This window comes from Myotis daubentonii, chromosome 16 (genome assembly GCF_963259705.1).
Source record: "Myotis daubentonii chromosome 16, mMyoDau2.1, whole genome shotgun sequence".
In the NCBI taxonomy this organism is placed as follows: Eukaryota; Metazoa; Chordata; class Mammalia; order Chiroptera; family Vespertilionidae; genus Myotis; species Myotis daubentonii.
In genome coordinates this window covers 26,645,181-26,671,366 of record NC_081855.1, presented here as the reverse complement: position 1 = coordinate 26,671,366, position 26,186 = coordinate 26,645,181, and the positions used below count along the sequence as shown (strand labels likewise).

The 26,186-nt window shown below is 57.1% G+C and overlaps 1 protein-coding gene across 7 annotated transcripts in view; it reads right to left on the bottom strand.

Moving 5' to 3' along the window:
* Positions 1 to 3,132: 3,132 nt before the first annotated feature.
* The window catches only part of RAB11FIP4 (RAB11 family interacting protein 4), a 90,451-nt gene continuing 67,397 nt past the window's right edge, over positions 3,133 to 26,186 (bottom strand). For 5 of the 7 annotated variants that reach the window (XM_059669474.1, XM_059669478.1, XM_059669479.1 and 2 more), the window contains 12 exons: positions 16,701 to 16,930; positions 14,030 to 14,224; positions 13,336 to 13,470; positions 13,005 to 13,040; positions 11,817 to 11,916; positions 11,482 to 11,585; positions 10,273 to 10,413; positions 8,342 to 8,423; positions 7,763 to 7,900; positions 7,531 to 7,689; positions 5,999 to 6,142; positions 3,133 to 4,916 (listed from right to left, as the gene is read on the bottom strand). In XM_059669474.1, coding sequence (XP_059525457.1) covers positions 4,800 to 4,916; positions 5,999 to 6,142; positions 7,531 to 7,689; positions 7,763 to 7,900; positions 8,342 to 8,423; positions 10,273 to 10,413; positions 11,482 to 11,585; positions 11,817 to 11,916; positions 13,005 to 13,040; positions 13,336 to 13,470; positions 14,030 to 14,224; positions 16,701 to 16,930 — 1,581 coding nt within the window. In that variant the 3' untranslated portion in view covers positions 3,133 to 4,799. Of the gene's footprint in view, positions 4,917 to 5,998; positions 6,143 to 7,530; positions 7,690 to 7,762; positions 7,901 to 8,341; positions 8,424 to 10,272; positions 10,414 to 11,481; positions 11,586 to 11,816; positions 11,917 to 13,004; positions 13,041 to 13,335; positions 13,471 to 14,029; positions 14,225 to 16,700; positions 16,931 to 18,328; positions 18,350 to 26,186 lie in introns of those variants that run through there. The other 2 variants (XM_059669475.1, XM_059669481.1) reach the window with 2 other exon arrangements.

The following is a 26,186-nucleotide window of genomic DNA, read 5'->3' as shown; positions in this document are numbered from 1 at the left end:
GTGGAGCCTGGTCCCTGCGGCGGGCGAGCTGGGACACGGGGAGCAGGCCGCACGTGGCGGAGGCACGCGGACACGAAGTGCAACACTATGTACACATTTACAGGCTCGGGAAGGGCCAGGGGCAACGAGAGGATGTAGAAAAGGGGGCAGTGGCAACGTGGAAAGTCCTGTACAGGGGTGACGGGGAAGAAAAAGGCACAAGGACAATGACCCCAAACCATGCAGACAAAACGCAGCCTGTGCAGCACAGAACAGCGGGTCCCGGCAGGAGGCTCGGGCTCCTGGGACAACAGCACTTAGATCCTGCGGGGGTGGCCCGGGGGCGCCACTCCTAGCCACCCCTCCTGGGGGGCTTGGGCAGACATCCCCCCGTTACAGTCACAATGGGAAGAGAAGCACAAGGTCGGAGCAACAAAATCATGGCGCATCGACTTCACCAGGGTTTGCACTTTTAGAAACAACTTTCTAGAAAGTGGTCTCTTTTCCCAGGTGGGCCTGCCATGCAGGTGGGCAGCCGTGGCCCTGCTCCCCCTGCCCCCCGCCCTCTCATGCACACACAGAGCAGGCGGGCAGGACCCAGAGGTCCCAGGGTCAGGGAAGGGAGGGACTTGCTCAGAGTGAGGGGAGGGCCTGGCCCCCTAGCCTGAGGCCCCGCAGCAGCATGCCTGGCTCGCAGCCTGAATCACAGCCCTACAGGGGCTGCCTACTCCCAAAGGAAGAAAGGCTGGAGATGACAGCAGGGTATGGCCCTCTCCTCAATCTAACACCCACCTCAGGCCTTTAAAGAGTCGCTGCAGATCTGCGGGGACAACAAAGTCATTTCCTTGGAATGGTGACCATCCAAAAACTTCCTCTGTTTCCAATCACATCTAAAATTGGCTTTTAGGGTTAAATTTGCTAATTCATTACTAGTGAACACACACCCACAGAGCACAAAAAGAGGGCTCGTTTCTCCCTGACCCACGGCCCCAGGAGTCCTGGGAGGCCTGTCCCTCACTGTAACAAAAGCGCCCACGCTGTGCCCTCCTGACTGGGCCAGACTCCCGGGTGTCATAGCACCTGGAGCCTCCTGATTGCGGGCGGGTGTTGGGTTGGCTACTCAGGGAGGAGCTGGGGCAACCCTTACCCACCCAGGGGACACTGTTTCTGAGGCTGCTTGTCGGCTCCCTGCCACCCTGTCCTGCTCCTCCTCCTCCATTCCCCCTCCGGCTACCCACTGACCGCGGGCACCAGGCAGACCTGCCCACTCAAGATGGCAAACCTGCAGGCTGGTGAGACCAGGTGGATTCGCCAGCTCCTGAAGGCTTCTGGCCTGGCATTCTGGGGTCAAGGGGTCTGCTAACTTCCTGCCGTCGGAAATCACCTCGGGAAAACCCACCAACCGCCCCCAGGAGACTCCCTGTTATCTAACACCTGGATTAAGAAGCCCAACAGCCACTTCCTCCCGTGTTCCCTGGCCCTGGCCAGCAACCTTCCAGGACAGGCCCCAGCCCCCAGCCCCCGGGCTGCACATTAGCAAAACCTGGGGGGCCCTTCCAACATCTAGATGCCTGGGCCACACCCGGGACAATCAAACCCCAACTTGTCAGCCCAGTCAGCAGAATTTTAAAAATCCCCCCCAGGCGACGCCAATGTCCAGCCAGAGCCAGAACCACCCTTTCAGGTCCAAGGGCCTGGGAAGGTTCTCGTCTCGGGCTTTGTGTTTTTACCAGGTCAGAAGTCAAGTCCAGCTAAAGAAAGGTCCCTCTTACAATTCGGCAAGGATCTAACACATTTAAAATAAAACATCTTGTCTAACTCTGGCCACGTCAAAGTTAAAAAAAATATTTTTGTACTAGAACTTTATTTCTTATACCTTCCCACAGAATCTAATAGAAGGGGCTTCCGTTCTCTTAGATTCTGTAGATAAAACTAACGTGCCGGTTCCGTGAGTTCTGTCTGGCTTTGAGTTGAGTGCAAGGACAGGCCCGTGCCATATGAAGTGGGCGTCTCTGCAGAAGCCCCTCTAGGGCAGCGGTCACCAGCCAGTCGTCCGCGGACACTGGTGGCCCGTGAGGTCCGAAAGGTTGGTGACCGCTGCTCTAGGTAGTGCTGGTTCCTACCTGGGTTTAGCAAGAACCAAAACCAAAACCCACACAGGCCACCCAGGCAAATCACAATCACCTGGGGCATTTCAAACGTCCACGTCCGAAGCCTGAGCCACACCCACACCCACACCCACACCCACGAAATCAGAACCTCTGGGGATTTGGGCCTGTGATCAGAATTTCAAAAATCTCTCCATTTTAATTATGTGCTAACTATTGCGTGGAATATACTTCTACTAAAAATTAGGTCGTTTACCTGAAATTCAAATTTCACTGGGCATCCTGGATACTGTTCACCAGTACTGAGCGAGCAGCGCAGGACCCTCAACCTGAGGACACACGAGGGAGGAGAAAACACAGGAAGGGGGCAGACCCGAGTCAGGGCAGCTCTGGGACCTGCCGGGTGGGGGGTGGGGGGGGCTGGGACCCCGAGGCCCCGCCCTCCTCAGCCTAGCTTTCAAGCACAGAAGAGCTTTTCTAAAGTGTCATCCGAAAAAGCCAATTGGACAGACGAGGTTTCATAAGAGGTATTCTGGCTGATGTCGGAGGCTGGGTGTAACTTGAGGTGTGTTACATGGACTTCAGCCTCGTGTTAAAGTCCGCCCTCGTCCAGAGGCCCCCCGCCCTGCACCAGGTCCTGGGGGCCTTTCAGACGCGGGTCTTCCTCGGGGAGTGTACCTGTGGCGCCCCTGCAGGAGGAGGCGCAGAACGCTGCGGGCTGATCGCTTTTCCCGCCCCTCTCCCCAAGGCAGAAATCCCTTCCCACACTGTGACTGCAACTCAGGCAGGGGCCGCCTCCCACCGCCCTGCAGCTAAAGAGCTTGTACCGTTTTACACATAAAATGCCCATCCCTGGGGCAAGCCCCCAACATCTCTGCGGGACTCCTTCCCAAGTAAAACCCAGACCAAAGCCAGGTCAAGATTATCTTTCCTTTCCTTTCATTCCTGGCGCTCCGTCCTATTAGCAAATTCTCGAGAGACCGGCTCCCTATGCTTTCCTTCCACCGCCACTTCTCAGAGCCGCGTCTCAGACCCTCGGCGGGTTGAGAAGCTCCGAGGACGGACTCCGGCCCTGGTTTTCCTGGTGTGGGGGGCCCCAAACTCCTAGATCAAGCCAACGCAGCCCCGTTATTTGCCGCCTGAAACAAACCACACATATTCTTGAAAAGAAATCACACAATCCAACCAAAGCAAAAGCTGACAGGACTGGAAAGAAGGTGGGTCGTGGCCACAGCCTACCTCTGTGAGCAGGGAACCCCCAAGTCCCCAGGGGCCCTCTTCACCCGCCACTACCCTACCTTCCCGGCATACTCCCCTCCACTCCCTCCACAACATGCCCAGACTTTCCCTGTACACTAGAAGTGCTAACGAAAGCAAACTTCAGGGGGGAAATGAAGCCCATCCATGTTTATACATTTGGATTGAGGAAACGAATCGGCCACAGAAAACGGAGAACCACTGGGAAAACTCAGAGGAAAAGTACCCTATCTACTCCCAGCTGCCGGGAACAAAAGATCACACTGAAAATGTGTGTGAGCTCCCACACGTGCCCCAAGGACAGACGACTAAGGTTTCCCTGAAACTTCCCCAACTGTCTCCCACGGGCTGAGGACCGAATGCAGGTGTGTTCCTAAAAGTGGGGATGCCGGGGTCTCCCTGCCCAGCTGAGCCCAGCCCAGAGGCCTGGCTCTGCACACCCGCGCCCGCGGCTGCTGTCACCAGGCTGCGCAGGACGCAGGGTGGTGAGCAAGGCCCACTGCCAGGCCCAGAAGCGGCCGGCGGTCCATCCTGGCTTCTCTTTCCAGATGCAGCCGGCGGAAGGAACCTGGTGGGGAGGCGAGCGTGCTCCTCCCCGAAAACCACGTCTTTGGTTGCCCAATGACAACACCTGCCTGAAACACCCCCATCCCTCAGCCTCCTTCTCCTTCCTTTAATCCCTGCACGTTACAGCCAAGTGAACGCTGCTTATTTTTCATGGTCTCAAAAAAAAACCAAAACAAAACAGGAAGGGAGAGGTAGGTCAGCAGCGATGGGAGGGGCACGGAGGGCGCTAAAAACACGAGGCTTCTCAGAATGAAGGTGGCTCGGCAGCAAGCCCGAGTCCTTTGGACACACGGTGCACAAGCATTGCAGGGGCTGCCGGCCGGGGAGGGGGCTGGTGGGGGCCCCTCCTCACGTCCCCCTAAACGCCACTTCCTCCTCTCTGAGCTCCAGCACCTGGACTTCAGAGGTGGCTACAGAGGCTGGCGAGGACACCGCTGTTGGACAGTTGAACTCCCAGGAAAGGTCCTAGCTTTGCTCCTGCTCCCAGAAGGCATGGGTGGGAAAAAGAGCTGTCTCCCTAGAGTATTTAATCCTCACCCCAGAGGTAGAATCATTTTATCCAGTATCTGCAACACAAGCTTCCAGTTCCTGTTATTACAGTCACTCCTGATTGCAGACCTTGCCCCCCGCAACCTCCAGGACGCTCTGCCCCTGCAAAGGGACCACAAAGTGCATGGACAGCTAACGGCGCCGAGTCAACCCCAGCCACGGCCCCACGCTCACCCCTCGCTGTGTGCTCAGCGTCCACACCAGTACACATTACATGGTGGCCAGAGATACATTTTCAGTGTGTGGGGGGGCCCGGCTGGGGCCGCATCCTCAGGCAGGGCCTGCCCTTTGGTCCTGGGGTCCCGGGGTCCCGAGGCCGCTCTGCAGCCAGCTCCCGTCTCAGTGTTTGATCTCGAGGATGGAGGGGTTATGGTCCAGGATGGCGAGGATGATCTTGTCCATGTACTGCCGCAGCCGGAAGTTGATCTCCTCCTGCTCCTTGAGGGCTTCCATGAGCTGATGGTAATGGGAGAGGCGGTCAGAGGCCGGCCTGGGCGGAGCCAGGTGCCCGGGCTCACAGGGAGCCAGTGCCCAAGGACAGAGCTCAGGAGACCCAGGCAAGGCAGCCCCAAGACCAACCACAGCACTCGGTGCCGGGACACGAGTCTAAAGCCCAGCTCAACTCACACCCAAGGAGAGTGAACCATGCAGATGCCCAGGCCCACCCTCAGAGATCCTGATTTGACTGGTCTGTGGAGGGCCCAGGTATGGGTACGTTTTTGGTAAAAGCTGAGAACACTGGCCAAAGGCATTTATACTCAAGACGAACACCCAAAGCCCCAGGGCCCTAAGACTTGTAAGGCTGTTTCTTCAGCCTGGAATGGCCCCCTCGCCACCCCTGGCCCTGCCCCTGCCCCTGCCCCTGCCCTTCTCCAGGTCCATTCCCGACAGTCCTTTGGGGATGTCACTGAAATGCTGCATCTCCCCGGCTCACCTGGGAGCTCGCTGAGGCCAGGGGTCCCAGCACAGGGTAAGGGGTTCAATGACTGTCTTAGATTCATGTTTAAATGTAACCGGAGTATTTGGAGAGACCTGAGCTTTTATAACCGTACCCCGGTGGGGCAGGAAGAGGGGGCTTTGGTGCTGGAGGCCTGGGTCCCTCCCCCTCCACAGGCTCAGTGATCCTGTGTCCTGGCCCCCCACTCTGTTCAGACAGCCCCCGAGTTGTCAGAAGATGAAGTGAGGGCATACTGCCAGCAGGTGCTCCAGAAGTGGCTTGGAGGAGGGGAGTTACAGACCCCCTGGGCTACATGTTAATGAAATCAACTGGCCATTTCAGCACATTTGTGGCTGAGCTAAGACTCAAGCTCCAAACCGGAGCTCCTCCCACCACCTGCAGGAAATCAAAGCTGATGAAACCCTCATGCAGCTCTGCCCTCACTCAGGGTTGTTGGAGATGGGGCCTCCCCGGGGCCAGGCCTGGTCTGCTTTCCCTGCTCTGGGCAGCCTGGGGCTCAACGTTGCAACAGGTGGGGATGGGGCAGGGCTAGAGGAGGACCAGGCCCCGAAGTGAGAGCAGGAGTGAACGGGCACGCTACCTCATCGCGCGAGGCCGTGTCGATTTCCGAAGCCAAGGACTGTGCTTTGGTCTGGGTGGCAAAGAGGTTCTTTGCTTCGTAGAGGCTGAGGCTCAAGATCTGCCCATTCAAGTCGTCATTCTGATCCCTCAGCTTATGATTCTCCTGTGAGGAGGTTGAAGGCACTATCAGCTCCCGGAAGCATCCAGAACCCACCTGTCTGCATCCACTGTCACCTGACTCCCACCAGTACCCTCCCCTCAGGTGGGTGTCATGTCAGGACCCCATAGATGATGTGGCTGCTGCCAGGCTTGGGTGGGGGGAAAGGGCTGGGTCCTGGGAGGTCAAGGGGTTCTTAGAAGCCCTGCTCGGGGAGCCTGGTTTCAGGTCGCCCCTTCCTCCCTGGGGGTGCATGAGCCAGAATGGAGCCCCTGAGGCCCTGTGTGGGGACACTGCCCACCCGTGGCTCCTGCAACACTGGCCCCTCGGGGAGGAAAAGCCATGCCCTGGGGTGTCTGGGCTGGCAGTGGCCTCTCTCCTCAGCTCCTCCTGCAGCCAGGCTCAGGAGTGCTGCTCTGGGAGCTCTCTCCAGGCGCATCCTCGCTCCCCAGACCCTGCCCGCCCATGCCCTGCCCAGACCCGTTCACCAGCCCCACGCTCTAGCTTTTGCCTAAGGCTTCTAAGGCAGCGGTTCTCAACCTGTGGGTCGCGACCCCTTTGGGGGTCGAATGACCCTTTCACAGGGTTGCCTAAGACCATCGGAAAACACATATATAATTACATATTGTTTTTGTGATTGATCACTATGCTTTATGTTCAATTTATAACAATGAAAATACATCCTGCATATCAGATATTTACATTACGATTCATAACAGTAGCAAAATTACAGTTATGAAGTAGCAACGAAAATAATTTTATGGTTGGGGGTCACCAAACATGAGGAACTGTACTAAAGGGTGGTGGCATTAGGAAGGTTGAGGACCACAATTCTAAGGACTCACACCTGGGACCCCGGGCGCCCCCTGGTGGATGAGAAGAGCTGAGTTCAGCACTGCCATGGAAGGGTGAGCACCAGCAACAGCTGCCGTGGAGCCAATTCAGGTATAATTTGTATGGCGCTCTCCCACCCTAGCCGGGCTAAGGATGGGGCTGCAGCAGCCATCACTCCCTCACTTGGTCACTGCCCCTCCTGGTCCCTCGTCCCCAACCCCTGACGGGTCTCCATTATAAGCAGTGCTCCCAGAAACCTTATGAGATGGGTCTGCTGGGAGACCCCACACAGGGAGGCACTAATATTCGGCCGGGGGGGGGGGGGTCTCATTCCCCATCCCATGTGCCCGGGACAGAAGAGTGGTGTCTATTTCTTTTACTGGATCCCAAGGAAAGCCCCGGAAACCTCCCTCAGCCGTGGCTGCCTTGCCTGAGCTGAGAGATGAGGACGAGCAGCCCTGACAGCCAGGTTGTTGAGTGGAGCAGGCAGGAGTGTGTGGGAACCCACCCCCAGGGCCTTGGACACCTGATCCCGCCGCATTGAGGCTCCCAGGGCGCACCTGCTTGAGTCGCTTGATCTCATGCTCCAGCTCCACCTCGCGGGCCCTGGCGCTGAACTCGCCCAGGCCGGAGGATGCGCTGCGGCCCCTGCCTGGCCGCTCGCAGTCCAGCTTGTACATCTGCAGGTGCTCCAGCTCCTTCCGCAAGTCCTCGATGAGCTGCGTGGGGGAGAGGCCGTTGGTGGGAGCAGGGCCAAGGAGGGAACCTGGGGCCCTCGGGCCCGGGACCCACCTCCTGCGTGGCCTCCCGCTCCTTCTGGAACTCGAGGCGGTTCTGCCGCAGCTTGTCCATCATGCGCTTGTACAGGTCCATCTCATCCTTGAGCCGCAGGCTGGTGTCCTCCAGCCGGTCGGACATACGCTGCCGCTCCTGGGCCGGGAAGACCAGGTGAGTGAGGAAGGTTCCCAGACGGGCTCCCCTGAGGGTCCGTGTCAGCACCTCGGCAACCAGACCACCCCGAGACAGAGCCCGCCGAGTCCCGCTACGGAAACGTCCAGTCCCTAGGACCCTAGAACCGCGGACACACCGAGGCCGCTGCCGCCTTCAGTGATGCCAGGTGAAACTCGGCTAGAAGGTGGCAGCCGAGCGTTTAGAAAGAAACCCTTTTCTCCGTTTTATTGTATAAGGAACTATATTCACTGCAGAAAATCAGAAATATTGGAAGACAATTCATTATTCATATCTTACTGCCTGTTTTTCTAGGGCAATGTTATTAGAATTTCAGAAACTAAAAGCCTCGCGTGGCCACGCTGCCTGTCTGTGCATTTGGCTCCAGGTCCAGGCCTGGGAGGTGCTGCACCTGCTGCTCACCTCGTCCAGTTTCTCTGTTTGCGACTTGAGCCGAGTCACTGTTGTCCTGAGCTCTGTGTTTTCCTCCTCTAACTGCTGCACCCTGAGGAGAGGACAAAGATGTCAGACAATCTGCAGCAATCCTCTTCTCCCGCAGGAGGAAAGGTACCAGAAAGCGAGAGAGAGAATATAAATAATTATTCCAAACGATAACACCGCCTTGAGCTTCCCGTCATCCAAGGAAAAACGGTAGACACGGAATTATTTTTATGTTTTTCTTGATTCGCTTGTTTGTGAGTAAGAACGTTAAGATTCTTTTCACATGCGCCCTTACGGCCTGAAACGAACGAGGGGCATGCTTGTCTCCTGAGAGGAAGTCGTCCTGTGGTTGTCTGACAGGGCCCTCCTGCTGGAATCGCAATGTGAAGGCAATGACCGTACTTGTTTTCTGTTCCCACAGTATCTCACCAGGGCTCTTCCTTCTGAGAGCTCACTCCAGCTGCCTGACATCCACAGGAATCCGTCCCAATAATCGTAACCCTTAGCATTCACCAGGGACTGTCCTGCTGCGACCCCATGAAGAGACAGCCCGGGTGTCCAGGTAGGTGGTGGTGTTTCTTTTTAATCCTCACCCGGAGATATTTTTCCCACTGATTTTTCCATAGAGAGTGTATGGGAAAAGCATTGATGTGAGAGAGACATTGATTGGCTGCCTCCCGCACCTGCTCCAGGAGAGGCCCACAGGCCAGGCCAGGAAGAAATTCAGGCATGCACTGATGCGGCCACCTCACGGGGAACTCGAGATGGTGGCGGATGCGAGGAACAAAGCACCCGCATGACTCTGGGAGCACCGTCCGCATATTCGATATGCACAGCGCCCCCTGGAGTTGTGCAAGGGGCATGGGTTAGGAGACAGTTCCCAAGAGGGCTGGCTTTCTGTGGTTTGGCCTTGGGCCCACACTCACTGTCCTCTCCACCACCTGTTCCTCTCAGGCCAGCCCCCCTGGCCCGCTGTCAGAGCAGACAGAAAACAGTGCCACTTAATGAGGGACCAGCCGCCAGAAACAGATGCAAAACAGCAGCTTCGAGACATGAGTGAACAAGCGCCTGGTGGTAAAGCTAACAAAGGGGGTCCGGGCACAGGGGAGTTAGGAGGTCTCGCCGACGGGTGGAGGGGCACCAAGTGCACTAGTGCCCTCTGGCCCTGCCTGATCTCTGCAGGCGGCGAAGCACCCGCTGCCAGCCCTGAGGGGCAAGGTGGGAGCCCACCTCCCAACGCACCCTCCCCGCACGGTGGCCCAGCAGACACCAAGAAGGCTCAGCCCGGACACTGGGGACCGAGCGTGGGGGCAGCTGTGCGCTCTGCCAGGGCCCAGGCACAGCCCTCACCCATTAGCAGTGTTCTGATGTACCTCAGCTCACCCACCCTCAGGCAGGGAGGGAGGGATGACAGGTGAGGAAACTGAGGCCCAGGGAAGTGACCTAGTGCGTTCCAGCTCATGGAACTGATGGGACCAGCCCCGAATCCCAGGTCAGTACCCCTCTCCCTGCCTGCCTCGGGTTCTAACGTCTCTACCGGAGCCCAGCTTTTCCATTTCCGTTGGCTTGTGGGCCCAGGGTGAGTGAAGAATCTGGCAGCAGGGGGAGCTCCAAGCCTGGACATTAGTCTCAGCCCAGGCATCAGGCAACAGTGCCGGTTTGGGGGCTTTTTACCCAGACACGTGTTGTTTCCAGTTTTACCTGCTGTGAACAATTCTGCTACGAACACTCTTTGACACGCCTAGAGAACATGTCACGTGTTTAGGTATCCAAAGCAGAACTGCGAGGACACAAGGCCTCCCCCCTGGCTGCTTTCCCGTCTCTACAATGGGGAGGGCAGCACTGCCCCACAGGCTGTGCCAGGAGCGCGGGGGAGGGGGGCCAGGAGGCAGCCGGCTCTGGGGAAAGCCCACCTGGTGTGCAGCAGCTCGATCTCCGTGCTCCGCTCCCTCTCCAGCTTGCCGTAGGCCTCTCGGTGTCGCCGCGCCTCCTCTTCCAGGGCCTGCTCGGCCGTGGTCTCCTGATCCTTCACCATCTCCTCCAGCTCGTGCACCCTGTAGAGAGGAGCGGACTCCAGTCCAGGGCCAGCTCCCATGGCCTGTGTCTTCTCACCCCACAGGCTGCAGCCACGGGGAGCCCTGGACCCCAAGTCACTAACGCCCCTCCTGTGGGAGGTGGAGGCGTGTTTGTCAGGCCTGGGGCCAGCAGCTCCAGAGAGGAGCGAGGCTGTGCCTGAGAAGGTGGGATTCCCGGGCAGACAGAGAGAGGGACCGCAGGCCCCGCCACAGCTGAACGAAACAGCCCTCAGGCCTCTCCTCCTTTCCCTCTCTCCCTTCCTGCCAGTACCCCTTAGTCAATAATTCAGCTTTTGGGCACCCGACTCCTGGCTAGTGGCCTGAGCATGGCAGACCTGGGACAGGGCCAGGCCCCACTATGGGTGTAATAACCCCAGTCCCAGGGGCCTCAGCAGTCCCTCCACCTGGGGCACATGTCACTGGCAAGAGTCTCTCTATGAGACTGACCTTCTGGGAGGGGAGTACAAGGTTGAGGATCAGGGCCTGGGCGGGGATCCGTTTAACAAGTTTCAGGCTGTCCTGGGAAGAAAACTAAATGCTCTGTGCGCTGAGGAATTCCAGACCCCCAATCAGGAGCAAGTGCAGCACCCCCACTCCCATGTACTCCTGTCAGCACTGGGGAACGCCATGTTCAGCGGGCCTCCATTGGAGAAGAGAAGAGCAATGCTGGACTTTCCCCACTGGCAGCAGGTGTGGGCCCTCGACTCATACCAGCCTCTCCCTGCACAGAGCTGGTCCCCAGGAAGGGAGGCCAGGCTCTCACCTTTATAGGACACACACAGGAGAGTGGATCCCAGCTCCTGCCTCAGACATGCCCTGGGGCTGCAGACCTGGGGGGTCAGTGTCAGGTTCCTATGTATCTCCCTGTCCCCAAAGACCTGTCCTCATGGGCACCCTGCGTGGGCAGAGCCAGGGAGCAAGGGGCTGATTCGTCTCAGACCTGCAGAGCTGAGAGCTCCCCTAGCTTCTCTTGGGGCCTCAGCAACAGGGACAGCCCTCCGTTCCTAAGTCACAGCCAGCGCCCCCGAGCCAAGGCCACAGCCTGACCTGTGCACCAGCTGGGTGTTCTCCTGCTTCAGCTTGCTCTTCAGGTCCCCATTGGTCAGGCTGTCATTCTCCAGTTCCGTCACCTTTTTTTCCAGGAAGCTCACCTACAATAGGGAGCAGAGGAGGGGGTGGATAAAACTTCTGAGATCCAAGGACTGAGAACCTAGAAACCACGGGACCGAAGGCCAGGCCCTCCAGCTGACTGTATGAAGAGCAGTCATGTTTGGTGGGAGTGAGGATGGGGTGGGGATGGATGTGCCCACGTGATCAGGAGGTACAAGCTCCCAGAGAGTATCCCGGGGTGCTCCCTGCCGCCCCCAGGGAGCAGGGCCCACCTTCTCTGTGATGTCATTGTCACAGGAGTCAATGCTGTCCCGGAACAGGTCCTCGGTGCTGCCGTTGCTGCTGCTGAAGTTGCTGCTGTGCATGAGCTGCCTGCAGGGGTGGAGGGAGGTGCGTCTGGATGCAGAGGGCCTCTGGGGACTGAGGTCCAGACTGGGGCACCCAGTACCCCAGGGATGTGTGCGCCAGAACCCCCTCTTAGGAGGCTGGCCTCACCCAGCCAGGGGAGAGTTGCCTGACCTCTGAGCTCCTGAGGTCATCCAGCTTAGAGGATGGCAGGCAGCTGCTATGCCCCTCAGACCCCATATACGGGGCAAATCCATACCAGCTCTTTCCTGCTGCGTCAGAACCCTTCCACACAGGGTAGATCTAGCCAGTAGCTGCCAAGTGACCAGAGCTGGTGGATAAGCCCCGACCCCCCCAGCCTGGCTCCACGGTCCCAGCAGAAGGACTGGCCCCAGAGGCCACCAGGAAGCAGGACCCAGTGCCCTCACCAAGCTGCTCCTGCTATATCTTTGGGGCCCCGGGGGGGGGGAGGGCAAAGGAAGACCGCCCGGACTGTGCTGGCAGTGTGTGGTGGGTGAGACTAGAATCCTGGAAGCAGGCAGATGTAGCTCTTGCCTGAGGCAAATCCCAGCTCCACTCTCCAGGGCTCCCACCTCCCACTGTTCGGCAGCAGCCAGGATCCCCACCAAGAGGCTGTCTCACCCTGGCTCCTGGGCCGGAGCCTGGGCGCTCGCTGGCAGCTCCCAGAGCCCTGAGTGCAGACCCGGGGCCAGTTTGTAGGAGAACCAGAGCGGGTCCTGGTAGTCCCAGGAAATCAGCTCCGCAGGATTTAACCTGGAGCGAAGCCACCACCTCTGCCAGCAGGAAGCCCAGGGCCTCTCAGAGCACAGGACAGGCACTGACAGCGAGGGGCGCTGTGCTGCCTGAGGCTGACTCTGCCAGAGAGGACAAGGCATGGAGATGGGGAGGGGGCTGGCCCTTCTTTCTCAGGAGTGTGTCCTCTGGTGGCTCTGCCTGCGCTGCCTGGCACGCCGAGTTCTCTCTGCTCATTCAGCCACACGCAGGGTGCAGGGCACCGCCTGGGTCGGGGCTGCTGGCATGGAGCCGGCTGCCCTGGCAGCAGGGACAGCATTCAACCTGTCCTCCCTTGGGGTAGGGGGATGGAGGGGGCTTACCGTCCAAAAGCCGTGCTGGAGATCTTTCGGTTGGGGCTATAGAGAAAGAGAGAGGGGAGACATGGTCAATGAACAGCGGGGCTCTGGGCTGCCCCTTCCGCCCTGGCTGCAAGACACCGAAGTGTGAGCCAAGCTTTTCCCAACCCAGCGCAGGGATCTCCCCGATCAGCTCGGTCCTGAGAGGCAACACCCGGATTTTCCTGCTGCAAAAAAACCCAGGCCCCGAGGATCGATCCCATTCTGAGAGTGCGCTCACCTACCTGCTGCTTCCCCTCCCGCCCCCACCTTCCCACCCCCCCCCACCTGCCCCCATGCTGGGCCCGGGCCTCACCTGTTGGCCTTCAGGTTTTTCAGTCGGGCTTCCAAGTCATTCAGCAGGTTGATTTTCTTGCAGCACTGAGAGCAGTAGACATCCAGCAAGTCGCTGTTGTACGCGTGCCGCATTTTCCGGGGCGTCTGCCCTGCACTGATTCATTAAAAAGAAGGCAACCCCTTCTTAACAGCTGTCCGGTCTGGTGCCCACTGCATCCTGCCGAGCTTACTGTACTGGGTTCCCCAATGCCCGGAACCTTGTGTGTGTGTGGTTGGGGGGTGGAGGGTGGGAGGACAGCACCAGGTCTCCTCTCCTTCAAAACTCTCAAATAGAAGCAGCCAATGAATTGTATCCATTTCATAGATAAGGCAACTGAGAGCGCTAGAGTTAGAGTAATCAATGACTCAGGTGTGAGGAAGGTGTAAGCATGCCACCTGGAAAAACGCTTCAACAATGAGGTTCTAGAAAACAAGACCACAAAGACCCCCGAGTCTGCAGACTCCCAGGCTGGTTAATTCTATTTCTTCCCCAAGATGGAAGGAGAGAGAAGGAATTCCAGACCCCCCATCAGGAGCAAATGCAACCCCCTCAACCCCCAGGAGCAGAACCCATGTAGCTCAGGACTCTGCCTGCTGAACCCCCCGGGGACGCGGCTGGGTTGGTTCTGCCACTTTTCCTGGACCCCAAACGCCATTCCAGACCGAGGGGCCACCTGGAAGACACTGAAGACCCCAGGTCCGAGTAGACGTTGGTCCTGGTCTCATCGTCGGGGCAGGGGCTGCTGGGAGCACAGTCCACATCGTCTCCCTCCCCGTAGTCTTCAAACTGCTCCTCGTTGCTGATGAGCGAGGTGGTGGAGTGTGTGGAGAGGTCTGAAGTCGTCATGGATGGAGTGTGGCCCAGGGACCTGGTGTTAGAGAAGGGTTGCCCGTTAATGAGGCCACAGCCTGGGGTCGGAAAGCTACCAGTCCTACCAGCAGGTCCACTGGTACGACAGATGCCAGGGGCCTGATTAGGTTTGTGCCTGGTGATATGCTAAGTACACTTTTGGGACCTTATCCAAGGGGAATATCCCACCATAGAAACTGTTTCTGCCTGAGAGATAGTCAAACCCTGCAGCAAAAATTGCTTATAACCCAATGGTCCACATTCAGCTACTTTACATTATTACACTTTTTTGTTTTCTTTTTTTCCCTCTTTTTACATCACACTTTATATTAAATTATAATACGTATCAGTAAGTTAGCTTATTAAATTATGGTCTATCAAATCATTGTTGAAAGGTTTATTAAAAATAATGGCAATAACATGGAAAAATTAATATTAGGTTTTAATTAAAGTTGTACATAAAATTCCAGCTATAGTAAGATTGAGCATGCTAAACGTCTATACAGAATAAGGAAAAGTTGTAAATGAATACATTTAAGTGGTAACAGAGCTTGACTTTGGGTGGTGGGACTATGAGTAAAGTTAGTTATTTCCCCTCCATTCTCACTTCCCCAACTTTTCCAAGTTCTATTTAATTGGCTTGTACTCCTTTAATATCGAAATGAAGTTTTAAAACAAATAACAATGGGCTACCAGTGAGATGCTCCTCCCCGTTTACAGAGGGGATTTCTAGTCCCAAAGAGCCTAACTCCAAGAAACACGGTCAGAAACCCGGCGCCCCCCTCCCCCACCTCGGTGACCCACGGGGGAGCGGGTACAGTGTCAGGCTGGTGGAGCCCTGTCCCTAACCCAAGAACAGGGAGGCACAACTCATCACCTGCCAAGATCTTTCCTCCCGTTAGTCATCATGCAGTATTCCCTGGGTACTGTTACTCATAAGCTAGGGTTTCTCTGACCTCCCAAGCCTCCACACTCAGAAACCTGAAACAAGTGTGTAGGGGCTGAGGCAGTGGTTCTCAAACTGTGCCCCCGAGGAACCCCAGGTTCTATCTAAGACTCCCAGGTTAATGACAGGGTGTGAAAGATCAAGTCTCCAGTACCTCCACCCAGATGTATTTATTTCCTTATCTATCTGCCCTGAGGTTCCTCAGCACCTCAGGTTGAATTAATCATACTCCTCCTTTCTTTCTCCTATACACTTTTAAAAAATGTTTTATGGAATTTTTTTTGATTTTTTTTTTTACAGAGAGGAAGGGAGAGGGATAGAGAGTTAGAAACATCGATGAGAGAGAAACATGGATCAGCTGCCTCCTGCACACCTCCCAGTGGGGATGTGCCCACAACCCAGGTACATGCCGTTGACCGGAATCGATCCTGGGACCCTTCAGTCCGCAGGCTGACGCTCTATCTACTGAGCCAAACCAGTTAGGGCTCTCCTATACATTTCACTAAAACTTTTGGCACCTGCTGCTGGCTGCCTCCTGGTGACTGATGGTCCCAGAAATCAATGGAGACAATCAAGTGGCAAATGACTAGCCAATAGGCCAACAGGTCTGCAGTCAGTGACCATCTGTCCTTGGGTTGGTCACAGGAAGCACATGGATAAACAACTCCACAAGGCCCCTCGAGAACTCCCAGAGCCCCCAAGTTTGAGAACTCCCGTGCTGAGGAAATACATTAGGTTGAACCATATGAAGTTGCTTTTTAAAAGTTGAAAGTTATTAAAAATGGACAGTTTCATATGGTTCGATCGATACGGGAACCCCTCCCCGCCTCTCCAATCTCAGGGTCAGCTGTGACCATTACCGCCTCCTGACACATGAGATACCAGCTCCCAACTGTCACGGCCTCGGCTGCGAGGGCGGCTGCTGCCCATCACCCCACAAACACGTATCATCTCTCCAGGGACAGAGTGAGGGCTGGAAGGAGAGGGACCCCCTGCTGACACCAACTAAAAACGACACTGCCCCATTGGGAAGTCACTAGGTCCTAACGTCATTTTAAAATCATAATTCTGGATATGAGAACACATGAGCAATAAAGAAAATACAGAATATATAGCCCAGTAGATGGGAGGTAATTAAGGCCATTAATAATCTCATCCTGAAAGAACTGCTAATTTTCTGGAATCATTTTTCCTAGGCATTTATATATATAAATATTTTTATATACTAGTACATACATATTTTTTTAACTAAAACTAAGATCATACCTCATTGACATCCTGTATCTTGCCTTTTTAAAAACTAATTGAGATCAGATATCCCATATCATTAAGTAGTGAAGCTTGACTTTACACGGTTGCCTAAAATTCTGCAACTGGCCCTGTTGTTAAGCCTTTAGATTCTTGGAAGTTTTGCTATTTACAAACACCCATGAAACGTATGCCTGGGATGTGAACCCCAAGTCTATGTCATTTGCTTCTGGGAGGTCCCCTGGGAACCCACCTCCGGGCCCAGGGGTCACGCATGGGGTTGCAGACAGCTTTCACTCACTTGTCCTCAGGCAGGAGCAGGCCCCCGAGACCCCCGTCCTTCTCCTCGGCAGGGCTCCCGACAGGCCCCTCCAGGCTCTGGGTGCTCTCCATGGGGCTGTCCATGTCTGACTCTGGGGGGCCCTCGGGCGGGGCCAGTGTCATAGCCTCCTCCTCCTCCTCAGGAAAGAAGCCGGGCTCCCTGGGGAGGACCTCGCCATCAGCAAAGGTGGGGCCTGGCACCTCGCTGCCCTGGAAAGGACAGAGACACACGGAGTCAGTGAGGGTGGCTCCCTAGGGCTCAGCACCGGTCATCAGATGGCAAGGACACGTTACTAATTATGAAGCCCAGGCGCCCCACCTAATGACAGCAGGAATGGCACGCAGGGACCCTGAGGCTCCAGGTATGAGCACGCCTGCCAGGTGATTCATCTCGGGGCCTCTCACACTGCCGCCTCACGAGAGCCCAGTGAGGAGTCAAACCCCCAGGGACAGCCCCCCTTGGAGGAGGGCCACAGCCAGGCCGGCCATGGTTCAAGGCACCCGGGCAGCTCGTCACGATCCCCGTCACAAAGGCTGCACAGGAGGCCAAGTAGCTTGGGAGAAGGCTTCGTGGTGATGGAGCTCAGGGCACAGCCCCAATGAATGGTCACTGAGAACAAGGACCCTGACCTGCAGAGCTTGCCACCCAGCACAGGGACATGCGTGCAGCATGACACCCGCCATGACGCCGGGCACTTCCCATAACCTCTCGGGACCCCAGTTCTCTCGGTAAGTTGGGAGTGGCAGTGAAGTCTTATAGGAGCGCTGTGTCACAGTGGGCCTCGAAGAATACACCTCAGTCACAGGATGCGATGCCAGCCTGGGGGGCACGGTCTCCTTGGCCCTGCCACAGCCACGCAGGAGCAAGAACACCAGGCTCTCCATTCTGCGCTCTGGGCTGGTCCCCGGCGCCTAGCATGCTGCCCGGCGCAATGTTGGCGCACGATTTGCCTGAAGCTTTTGTTCAAATCATCTTCTAGGAGAAGGGGTCTGGTCTGATGCAGAGCTCACTCTGGTCTGAGGGACAGCTCTCTGCAAACCTTTTCCTGGGGCCACTCTGTCTCTGAGGAGGTGGGTACCTCCCAGGTGGCACTGCTTTCACCTGCTCCAAGGTTCTTAAGCGGGCTCCTCGGCTCGGGCTGGCACAGCCCCCCAGGAAAGGTGCTCCCGGCAGCCCCAGAACTGCAAGGAGGGTTAATAGTCGAAGGGCTGTGGGCAGCCTCCCGGCAGCTCCTCGGACAAGGATCAGGGACATCTGAGGAAGGAGGTCAGTGACAGGCGTGCTGTGCCCGCCCAGATGTGTGCAGCCAGTGGTGCGCAGGCTCCTGCGGGTCTAGACCCACCAACACACCCTGGGCTAAGAGATGCTAATTAATGAGTCTGGCTCCTGCCGGTGCCAGGCTCCGGCTGAGCACCAGATGGGCCAATAAAGTCGGCATCAGACAGCCAGGCCCCCGACTGTGTAATTAAAATCACCCCTGGCGTTCACATAGCCCTTTCTACCTAGATGTCACTACTCCAAGCCCACGTGGCTCCCAACTCCCTCAGATCCTGCCCTACGCCAGCTCCTCCCCTGCAAGCCCGGCCGGCATCCCAGGAGGAACTCACACTCATGGGCAGCCACCGAGTCTGTGCCGAGAGCTGATATATCACCCCATTTGGGCTCCGTGACACCTCTTCAGGGTTCTTATCTCCGTTTACTAATGAGGACATCACGGCTCAGAGTCACCTGCTAAAGTCCTCGGCCTGCCTCCGGTTCCCACCTGCCTCAGCCACAGGCTCGGTTCCCTTTACCACTGGTGCACCCCACACTTCATGGGCTTTCAAACCTCATGGTGACCATGAGAACACACATCACAGGGCAGATTAGTAATTGTGAAGCCCTATTGCTGCAGCTGCATGTGCCCACTTCCTGTCCCCACAGGGAACTCCCCGAGTCAGTGTGTGGATGCCCGGAGAGAAAGCAGGAGGAGACAGCCCTCCGAGGAGAGCTGGGGCTCCTGCAGGGGCAACGTGCCTGCGAGCTTTCACCTTCCCGGGCCCGGCAGGGGAGCTAGCACAGCTAGGAACCCAGCTTTGTGGCTCACAGGAGCACTCGGCCACTTTACAAATGGGCGTTGCCTCCGGTCTTCACAGCCCTGTGAGCTGGGTCTCCTCTCCCCCGCTGTGTAGGTGGTGACTCGCCTGGAGCCTCGGGAGTTAGCGGCAGGGCTGGGACTGGACTGTGCGTCACCAACACCCACTCTCCACAGCACCGTGCCAGCAGGGGTCCCCGGGGACGGCGGGCAGGCGCCAAGTGAGACCAGCATCTGTGCTCAGGTGACTGACTGGCTTGGGCTCGGGACAGCTCCTGTTGACCTCACTGGATACCCAGACCCAGAGGCTGAGTTTCTGCCGGGCACTGTGCCGGAGACACCCCACACAGCACGCAGGTACCTGGTACCCGACATCCCACAAGCGAACCAATCCGGGCAGCTCACCACGGTCCCAGCCAGAGTGGCCCTGTCTCAGCCACAGGTGGGGCAACAGAAAGGATAGATGCCCACAGGGGTCCCTCCCTCCCACAAGACCGCCACCTCCTGAGGCGTATTTTTACCCTGTGACTGAGCAGAGTCCTTATCTGCCTGGCCCCGCACACCTGACAAAGCCTCCTGTATATGTCCGTCTCACAAACTCCCCACCCGCCTCTCACTACAGCCCCGGAGAGTGCTGGGAGGTGTACAGAGCAGAGATTAAGGACTCATGGTCTCCATCTGACATGGGCAGGGGTTGCCCTGGAACTTCCCAGCCTCAGAGACCTAAAGCCAGTCTCCCCTTGCCAACGCCAGGCCCCTCACCCACTCCTCACTTCCTCTCTCTCTTTCTCTCTCATCATGCCAGCATTTTTCTTTAAAGTTAGCTGCTCCCTACACTATCACCCTTTTCATTCAACCCACAATTGTTTGCCCGAGGCCAGTGGAAATTTTAACTTCAAAACCATTTCTGGTAGTTTTCCCCTCCATTAAAATAATATAAGGACGGCTAGAAGGAAATTAACTAACTGCACCCCGATTAGTCTGGGAGGGTAGCGCTTTGGCATTTGTCCTGGACCAAAGCAACCCTGTCACCTGTTGTCCTCCCTGAGGGCCTGGGCTCTGGCCCAGCTCCCATTCCGGGGCCTCTGGGGAAGGGCTTGGGGGCGGCGCTGGGCCTGCGAGGGTGCTGCTGGGGCTGGGGACAGCCTGCTCCGACGCCCACCCCGCGGGCAGGGAGGCAGAGCAGGGGCAGCGGCAGGAAGGTGCCGGGAGCAAAGGCTCAGCCCAGCCGCAGCCACCGCGCACTGGCCGGCAGAGCCCAGTCACACTAGAAACCCTTCTAAGCCTGTTTCTTTCTTGTATGGTTTTCAGTTTTATCTGAACTCATCCGTAATAAAAATGTCCTCGCAGGGTTTCTAGGACTGGGACTTGCTCGGGCTTCCCAAGAGCTAGGTCACCCTCCGGCCAGGCGGCCTGGCTGCTAGGGCCCAGCGTGAGCTCCCAGGCCACGCGTACTTCCAGGAAGAAGGCGATCTTTGGGGAATGTGTGGAAGCTAAAGATTAATCCGCCTGGCGGTGGTGACGCAAATTCTACTGAAGCTACAAGATTCCAGGAGTTCCCGGACAAACCCAAGGTCAATTCCAGGCAGAGGGAGCCTGGGCTGCGGCAGCCCCTGGTGGTGGTGGTGGTGGTGGTGGTGGTGGTGTGTGTGTGTGTGTGTGTGTGTGTGTTGGGTGGGGTGTGTGTTGGGTGGGGGGGGTGTGTGTATGTGTGTGTTGGGTGGGGTGTGTGTGTGTATGTGTGTGTTGGGTGGTGTGTGTGTGTGTGTGTGTGTGTGTGTGTATGTTGGGTGAGTTGGGAGGGGGCTCATTCCCATGAGAGTGGGAGGAGTGGGTGGAAAAGGATGACATCACCCCATAGGGCACCTCATGCTCACCCAGCCATGTGGTCTGTGTCCAGATCTGCGTCCACAGCGTGTGCTCCTTGGGTGTGAGAGGACGCCCGGGTCAGGGTCCCAGGTCAGAGGCCTGCTCCGGAGGGGTGGCAGTACTAGGGGAGTGAGTATGTCACCCAAGGTCCCAACCAGGCGGCCTCCAGTAGCTCCTCTCAGCCACAGGTGAGGTAGAAAGGGTATGTTTATTCTGGGGGGTCGTTAGGGAAAGGACAGTGTCCTTCGCAGGCAGCACCGGGCAACACCTGTGGGTGACCCCTATTCCTAGCCCTCTCCTTCGGACCCACTGCCAGCCCTGGGCACAGAGCCCAGGCCCTGTTCCTGAAGGCACAGGGTGGCTGACACGGCCAGCCCACTCCGGATCACTTCCTCCCACCCTGCTGAGGGACCCCAGAAGCAAAGGGGGTAGAACAGACGCAGTATCCTCCTCAGCCCCACCCCCTGGTGAATGCGGCTCTAGAGTCGGCAGACGGGGTTTGAGTCCTGGTGGGCCGCCATTCACAAGCTGTGTGACCTTGGACAAGTGGCCTGTGAGCCCGACTCCTAGAGAATGAAGGCAGCCACCCGACCCTCAGAGCGACTGTCGGGGTGGTGGTGTCCAGTCACCACCTACACTCACAACCATTTTCACAAGCACCAGGGAGTCAGCACCAGGGGGAACGCTAAGTCTGGGTCTGGCCTTGTCAGGGGCTGCACGCTGCAGAAACCAAGCTGTCCTGGCTGGCCAGTCAGCCAGGTCCTGGTCAGACAGGAGGCCGGGAGGTACGTCCTCAAGAGGCTGGGCCGGGGGAATTATCCACAACCAAGGGTTTCTGGAGAGTTCTGAGGCCCAAGGATGGCAAACAGGCTGCTCTGGCAGGGGAGGTCTGCACCACCAGTGTCCCCGCCACGTCCCCACCCTGTCTCCAGCTCGGGCTGGACGGGACTGGCCCCAGCCGGAAGTGGGAGCCGGGAGGCACAAAGCCTGCCTGTGGGTCCCCTTCTCCAGGCTCAAGAGCAGTGTTCAGCAGCCAGCAGGCCCCAAAGTCACCCCTTCTTCTGCAGGAAGCTGGCATGGGGCTACACGATGCAGAAACCAAGCTGTCCCGGCTGGCCAGTCAGCCAGGTCCTGGTCAGACAGGAGGCCGGGAGGTATGCCCTCCTCCAGAGGCTGGGCCGGGGGAATTATCCAAAACCAAGGGTTTCTGGTGTGTGGGTGTGTGTTGGGTGGTGTGTGTGTGTGTGTGTGTGTGTGTGTGTGTGTGTGTTGGGTGGGGTGTGTGTGTTGGGTGGTGTGTGTGTGTGTTGGGTGGGGTGTGTGTGTGTGTGTGTGTGTGTGTGTGTGTGTGTATGTGTTGGGTGAGTTGGGGGGGGCTCATTCCCACAAGAGTGGGAGGAGTGGGTGGAAAAGGATGACATCACCGCATAGGGCACCTCATGCTCACCCAGCCATGTGGTCTGTGTCCAGATCTGCGTCCACAGAGTGTGCTCCTTGGGTGTGAGAGGACGCCTGGGGCAGGGTCCCAGGTCAGAGGCCTGCTCTGGAGGGGTGGCAGGACTGGGGGAGTGAGTATGTCACCCAAGGTCCCAACCAGGCGGCCTCCAGATCAGAGGCCTAGCCAACAACGCCCCGCTGTCCATGATCTGGGCGACACCAGGGGCTCAGACTCGCTGATGTCATTGGTGCCCCCGCACCCACCTGGCCCCAGTGGATCCACCTCCAAGTCACACGCACAATTTCTCTGAATTTTCCTGGAAGCTAATGTACGGAGGGCACTGGCGCCATTTCCACGTTCTCTGGGGGAGGGAAGACCCTAAAGGGGTAAGCATGGGGTTTCTACATCTGAGCCCCAGTGGTGAGCACTGCAGGGAGCACACAGCGAGTGAGGAGCCAGTACCTGAGGAACCAGACGGCGCTGCAGAATGGTGGGCTGACTGGACGGCCACCCTGAGGCCTGGGAGCCATCCTTGCCCCGTCACTGGTTAGCATGACCCGGATGAGCTGTTCATTTCTGAGCCTGGGATGGAGGAGCCCACCTGACAGGATTGCACAGAGAATCCAGAACAAGGCCCCCCCCTCACAGATGCAGGACACACGGCAAAGAAGAGAGGGGCAGAGTGGTCTGAGGAGCAACCTCTGGAGGTGGGCCGACTGGGATCAAATCCAGGCTCCACCCCTTACGAGCTCCACGATTTGGGGTCACAGCACCTCAGTTTCCCCGTCTACGGAATGGAGTTAGCTATTATTAGGACTCTATGAGTTGGTACATGTTCTAAGCACACACAGGAAGTGCTATTATCGTCTTCACTGTATTGAGAGAAGACACCCAGGGGTGCCTCCTGGCCTCATGGCCACCATCCAGCCCCGGGACCGTCCCTCGGACCTGCTGGCACACTGGGCGGAGGTAGGCTGGGTTCAGCTGCAAAGCCAGCCCTCCAAGAGTGCCAGGTGCCTCTTTCCCCGGCCAGGGATTTCTCCTGCCCACTCTCCTGGGAGGCGTCTCTGCACAGAGTGCTAGGACGAGATGCCGCTGGGCAAGGGCGTCGGGAGGCTGCGAGGCTCTGGCTCATCCGCCCCAGCCCTGGCTCCCAAGCAGTAACTCGGAGCCAAAGAACAGCGCTGTGGGGACCAGGCTGGATAAAAATAGCCTGGGCAGGCACATCCCGGCTCCCCTCGCAGCCGGGCCCCGTGGGCACATGGGGAAGGCATGACGGTGATACACACAAACCACGCCTCGTGTGGGGAGAAGCCAGCCTGCGCCTGGGTGAGCTGAGCAGGCTTGGGGGCCGGGCTGGGATGAAACTTGTCACACCCCCAGCCAGGACACAGCCAGGAGCTGTGACAGGCTGGTCAGGGTCTCGCTGGGTCCTTCCCATGGGCAGCAGAGAGCCAGTGTAAGGAACTAACCTGTGGATGCCAGGGCCCCCAGGTCCACAGGACGGAGAGGGGTGACCTGGTGGGGATCCTCTACACACCACTGTATTGGCCACTCGTCATGCAAAGATGGTGGCAGCAGAGATCAGTGAGCAAGCCAGGCTGTCCCTGGCTCCTGTCTGTGGCTGCCAACCCCTGCCCAGAAGCCACGCCAAGCTCTGCAGGTGGGTGGGAGGTGCTCATCAGTGGCTGATAAGAGATCGTGATTCAGCAGAAGGTTGCCCAGGTGCCAGTGAAGGGACAAGGGTGGGAATAAAGGGGTATTTAGGTACCCACCCAGGCAGACTGGGCCTTGGGCGTGCATTCTGAACAAAAGTAACCTGGGCTCAGATACAAGGGCCAGGCGAACACGGGAGCGCCAGGTTACCAAACCCTTAGAGTTGATCGCCCGTCTCGGCCAGCCGTGGGGACTGATCTCACACTGAGAGCCAAGCTCTGCAGCCCCAGCTTCCCGCGCTGGTGGGGGCCGAGGTCAGGAAGATAGGTTCCCACCCCAGGGCCAGATCACAGTAGCCAGGACCCACCCCTCTAGCCAACCTCCCTTCTGCGGGGTGGCAGCGAAGGCCACTTTCAGCTCTCTCCACCAGCCAGGGGCCCCGAGATCCACCTCCTGAACCCTCACCACAGGGAGATTATCACCAGCGGCTCAAGACCACCCTGAACTGGGCTCGCGCTCCTGCTCCCGCAGCCTCCAGGAGATCTCCGCGTGGACGCCCACTGCTGCTCTACTTTCACCACCAGGCGGACCGCAGCTCCCAGGAGGGGGACACAGTGACAGCCGCTGTTTCCCCGAAGCTCATTAGGCTCAAGTGGGAAAGACTAAGAGGGTTTGCTTCTCGCATCACCCGTCTTCACAGAAGGGAGGCTGAGGCTCTTGGGCTGACGTGGTTCGGTCCTGGACGTGGCCCCCACTGGCGGGGGAGCCTCAGGCCAGGACTGAGCAGAAGAGGAGGAGAAGCCTTGCTGCTGTTTCTCAAGAAGCCCCACGCCACTGGCGCAAAGCGCAGGCGGCGAGATAACGTGCCCGCTGCTGCACACTCCACAGCGGAAGGGTGTGGAAGCCACACTGCCGTTTTCTCAATGTTTTAATGGCAACTCTTGAGCTGTCTCTCTCCCGATCTCACATCCTCCCTCCAACACACACGCTGCTGATAAAGGGGTGTCACAGGAGTTCAAGGGAAGCGGGGGCCCAATGCAGCTCTCAGAAGACTCAGAAACGAGGGATGTCAGATGGCCCCCGGCAGCAGAGGCTGGGGGGGGGGGGTCCTGAAGGGCGGCAGAGCAGCGGGACTGGAAGTATTCGGGGACCTGTGTGTCCCCAGTAAGGAAGGGGCTGGGAGGGAGGGCCCACAGCAGGCCCAGACCACAGGGGCTCTGGCTGGCTGACCCGCATGACCAGCCTGCCCCAAAGGCTGTGAGGCTCAGCTCAGCTGACACCCAGCATGAGACCACTCAATGTTCACCCACCTCCCTTGTGTCCAAGTTCACCCACCACCCTTCCAATCAGGGCAAACTTTCCAGGAGCCCGCTGACAACTGGGAGAGAGGGCTGCCCAAGCTCGCGCCAGAGCCCAGTTCTCGCCGTAAAGGAAGCAGCTGGCATTCTGGCTGTGCTTCCACCTCGGGACAATCTGTGGGCATGAGCAGCATGAGTCCCCGGGGTGTGGGAAGAGCCAACAAGATCCAGTTTTAAGCCCATTAGGCTACGGCCCAGACCCCGGATCCCACTGGAAACGCCCCTCACAGTGGAGCCATCTGCCAGCCAGGAGACACTCGAGCCCTCTATCCCCCTCCCACGCCATTCCCATTCCAATCATGTTCGAGTACGTCGATAGTTAGCAGTTAAAAAATAAAAATATCTTACTAAAAATCTAACGGAGAAAAAAAAGAAAATGGAATAAACCATCCTATTAAAAGACACATATTGTCAGATTAGATGATAAAAACAACTACCTACCATTTACAATAGACATCATTTAAGCATAAGGACACAGAGAGATGGGAAGTAAAAAAATTAAGAAAGATACACATCAATACCAACTTCTCAAAAGCTGGAGGGGCTACATTAATATCAGACAAAGTACACTTTAAGGTAAGAGATAGAGGAACATTATGACAAAGATGAATTTAACAAGATGTAACACTTGTAAACATTTAGGCATCTGAAAACATCATTTCAAAATATATAAAGCAAAATTAGAACTAAAAGTTGGAGGTTTTCATTCACCGCCCTCAGAAATCGATGGAGCAGGCAAACAAGAGAATTAGGAGGGAGACAGAGATCTGAGCAACACAAACTTGACCTGACACAAATAAAAAACACTACATCCAACAAATGTAGGTAAAAACCATCAGTCAATGGTTGATGAGGCGTTGGATACTTACACGGTACCAAAGAATCGCCCCACAGATCACTGCCAAATAGCAAGCAACCACCGTGCCCCACACCTCTACTATGGAGAAAGCAGGCTATTGTCCGTGCAGTTATGAAACCGTACACCACTAATTGGGAACCACCAGACATTAGCCTACTGACATGATACAATATGAGGGATACAACACCACCTATCATGTAGTTTTAACAAC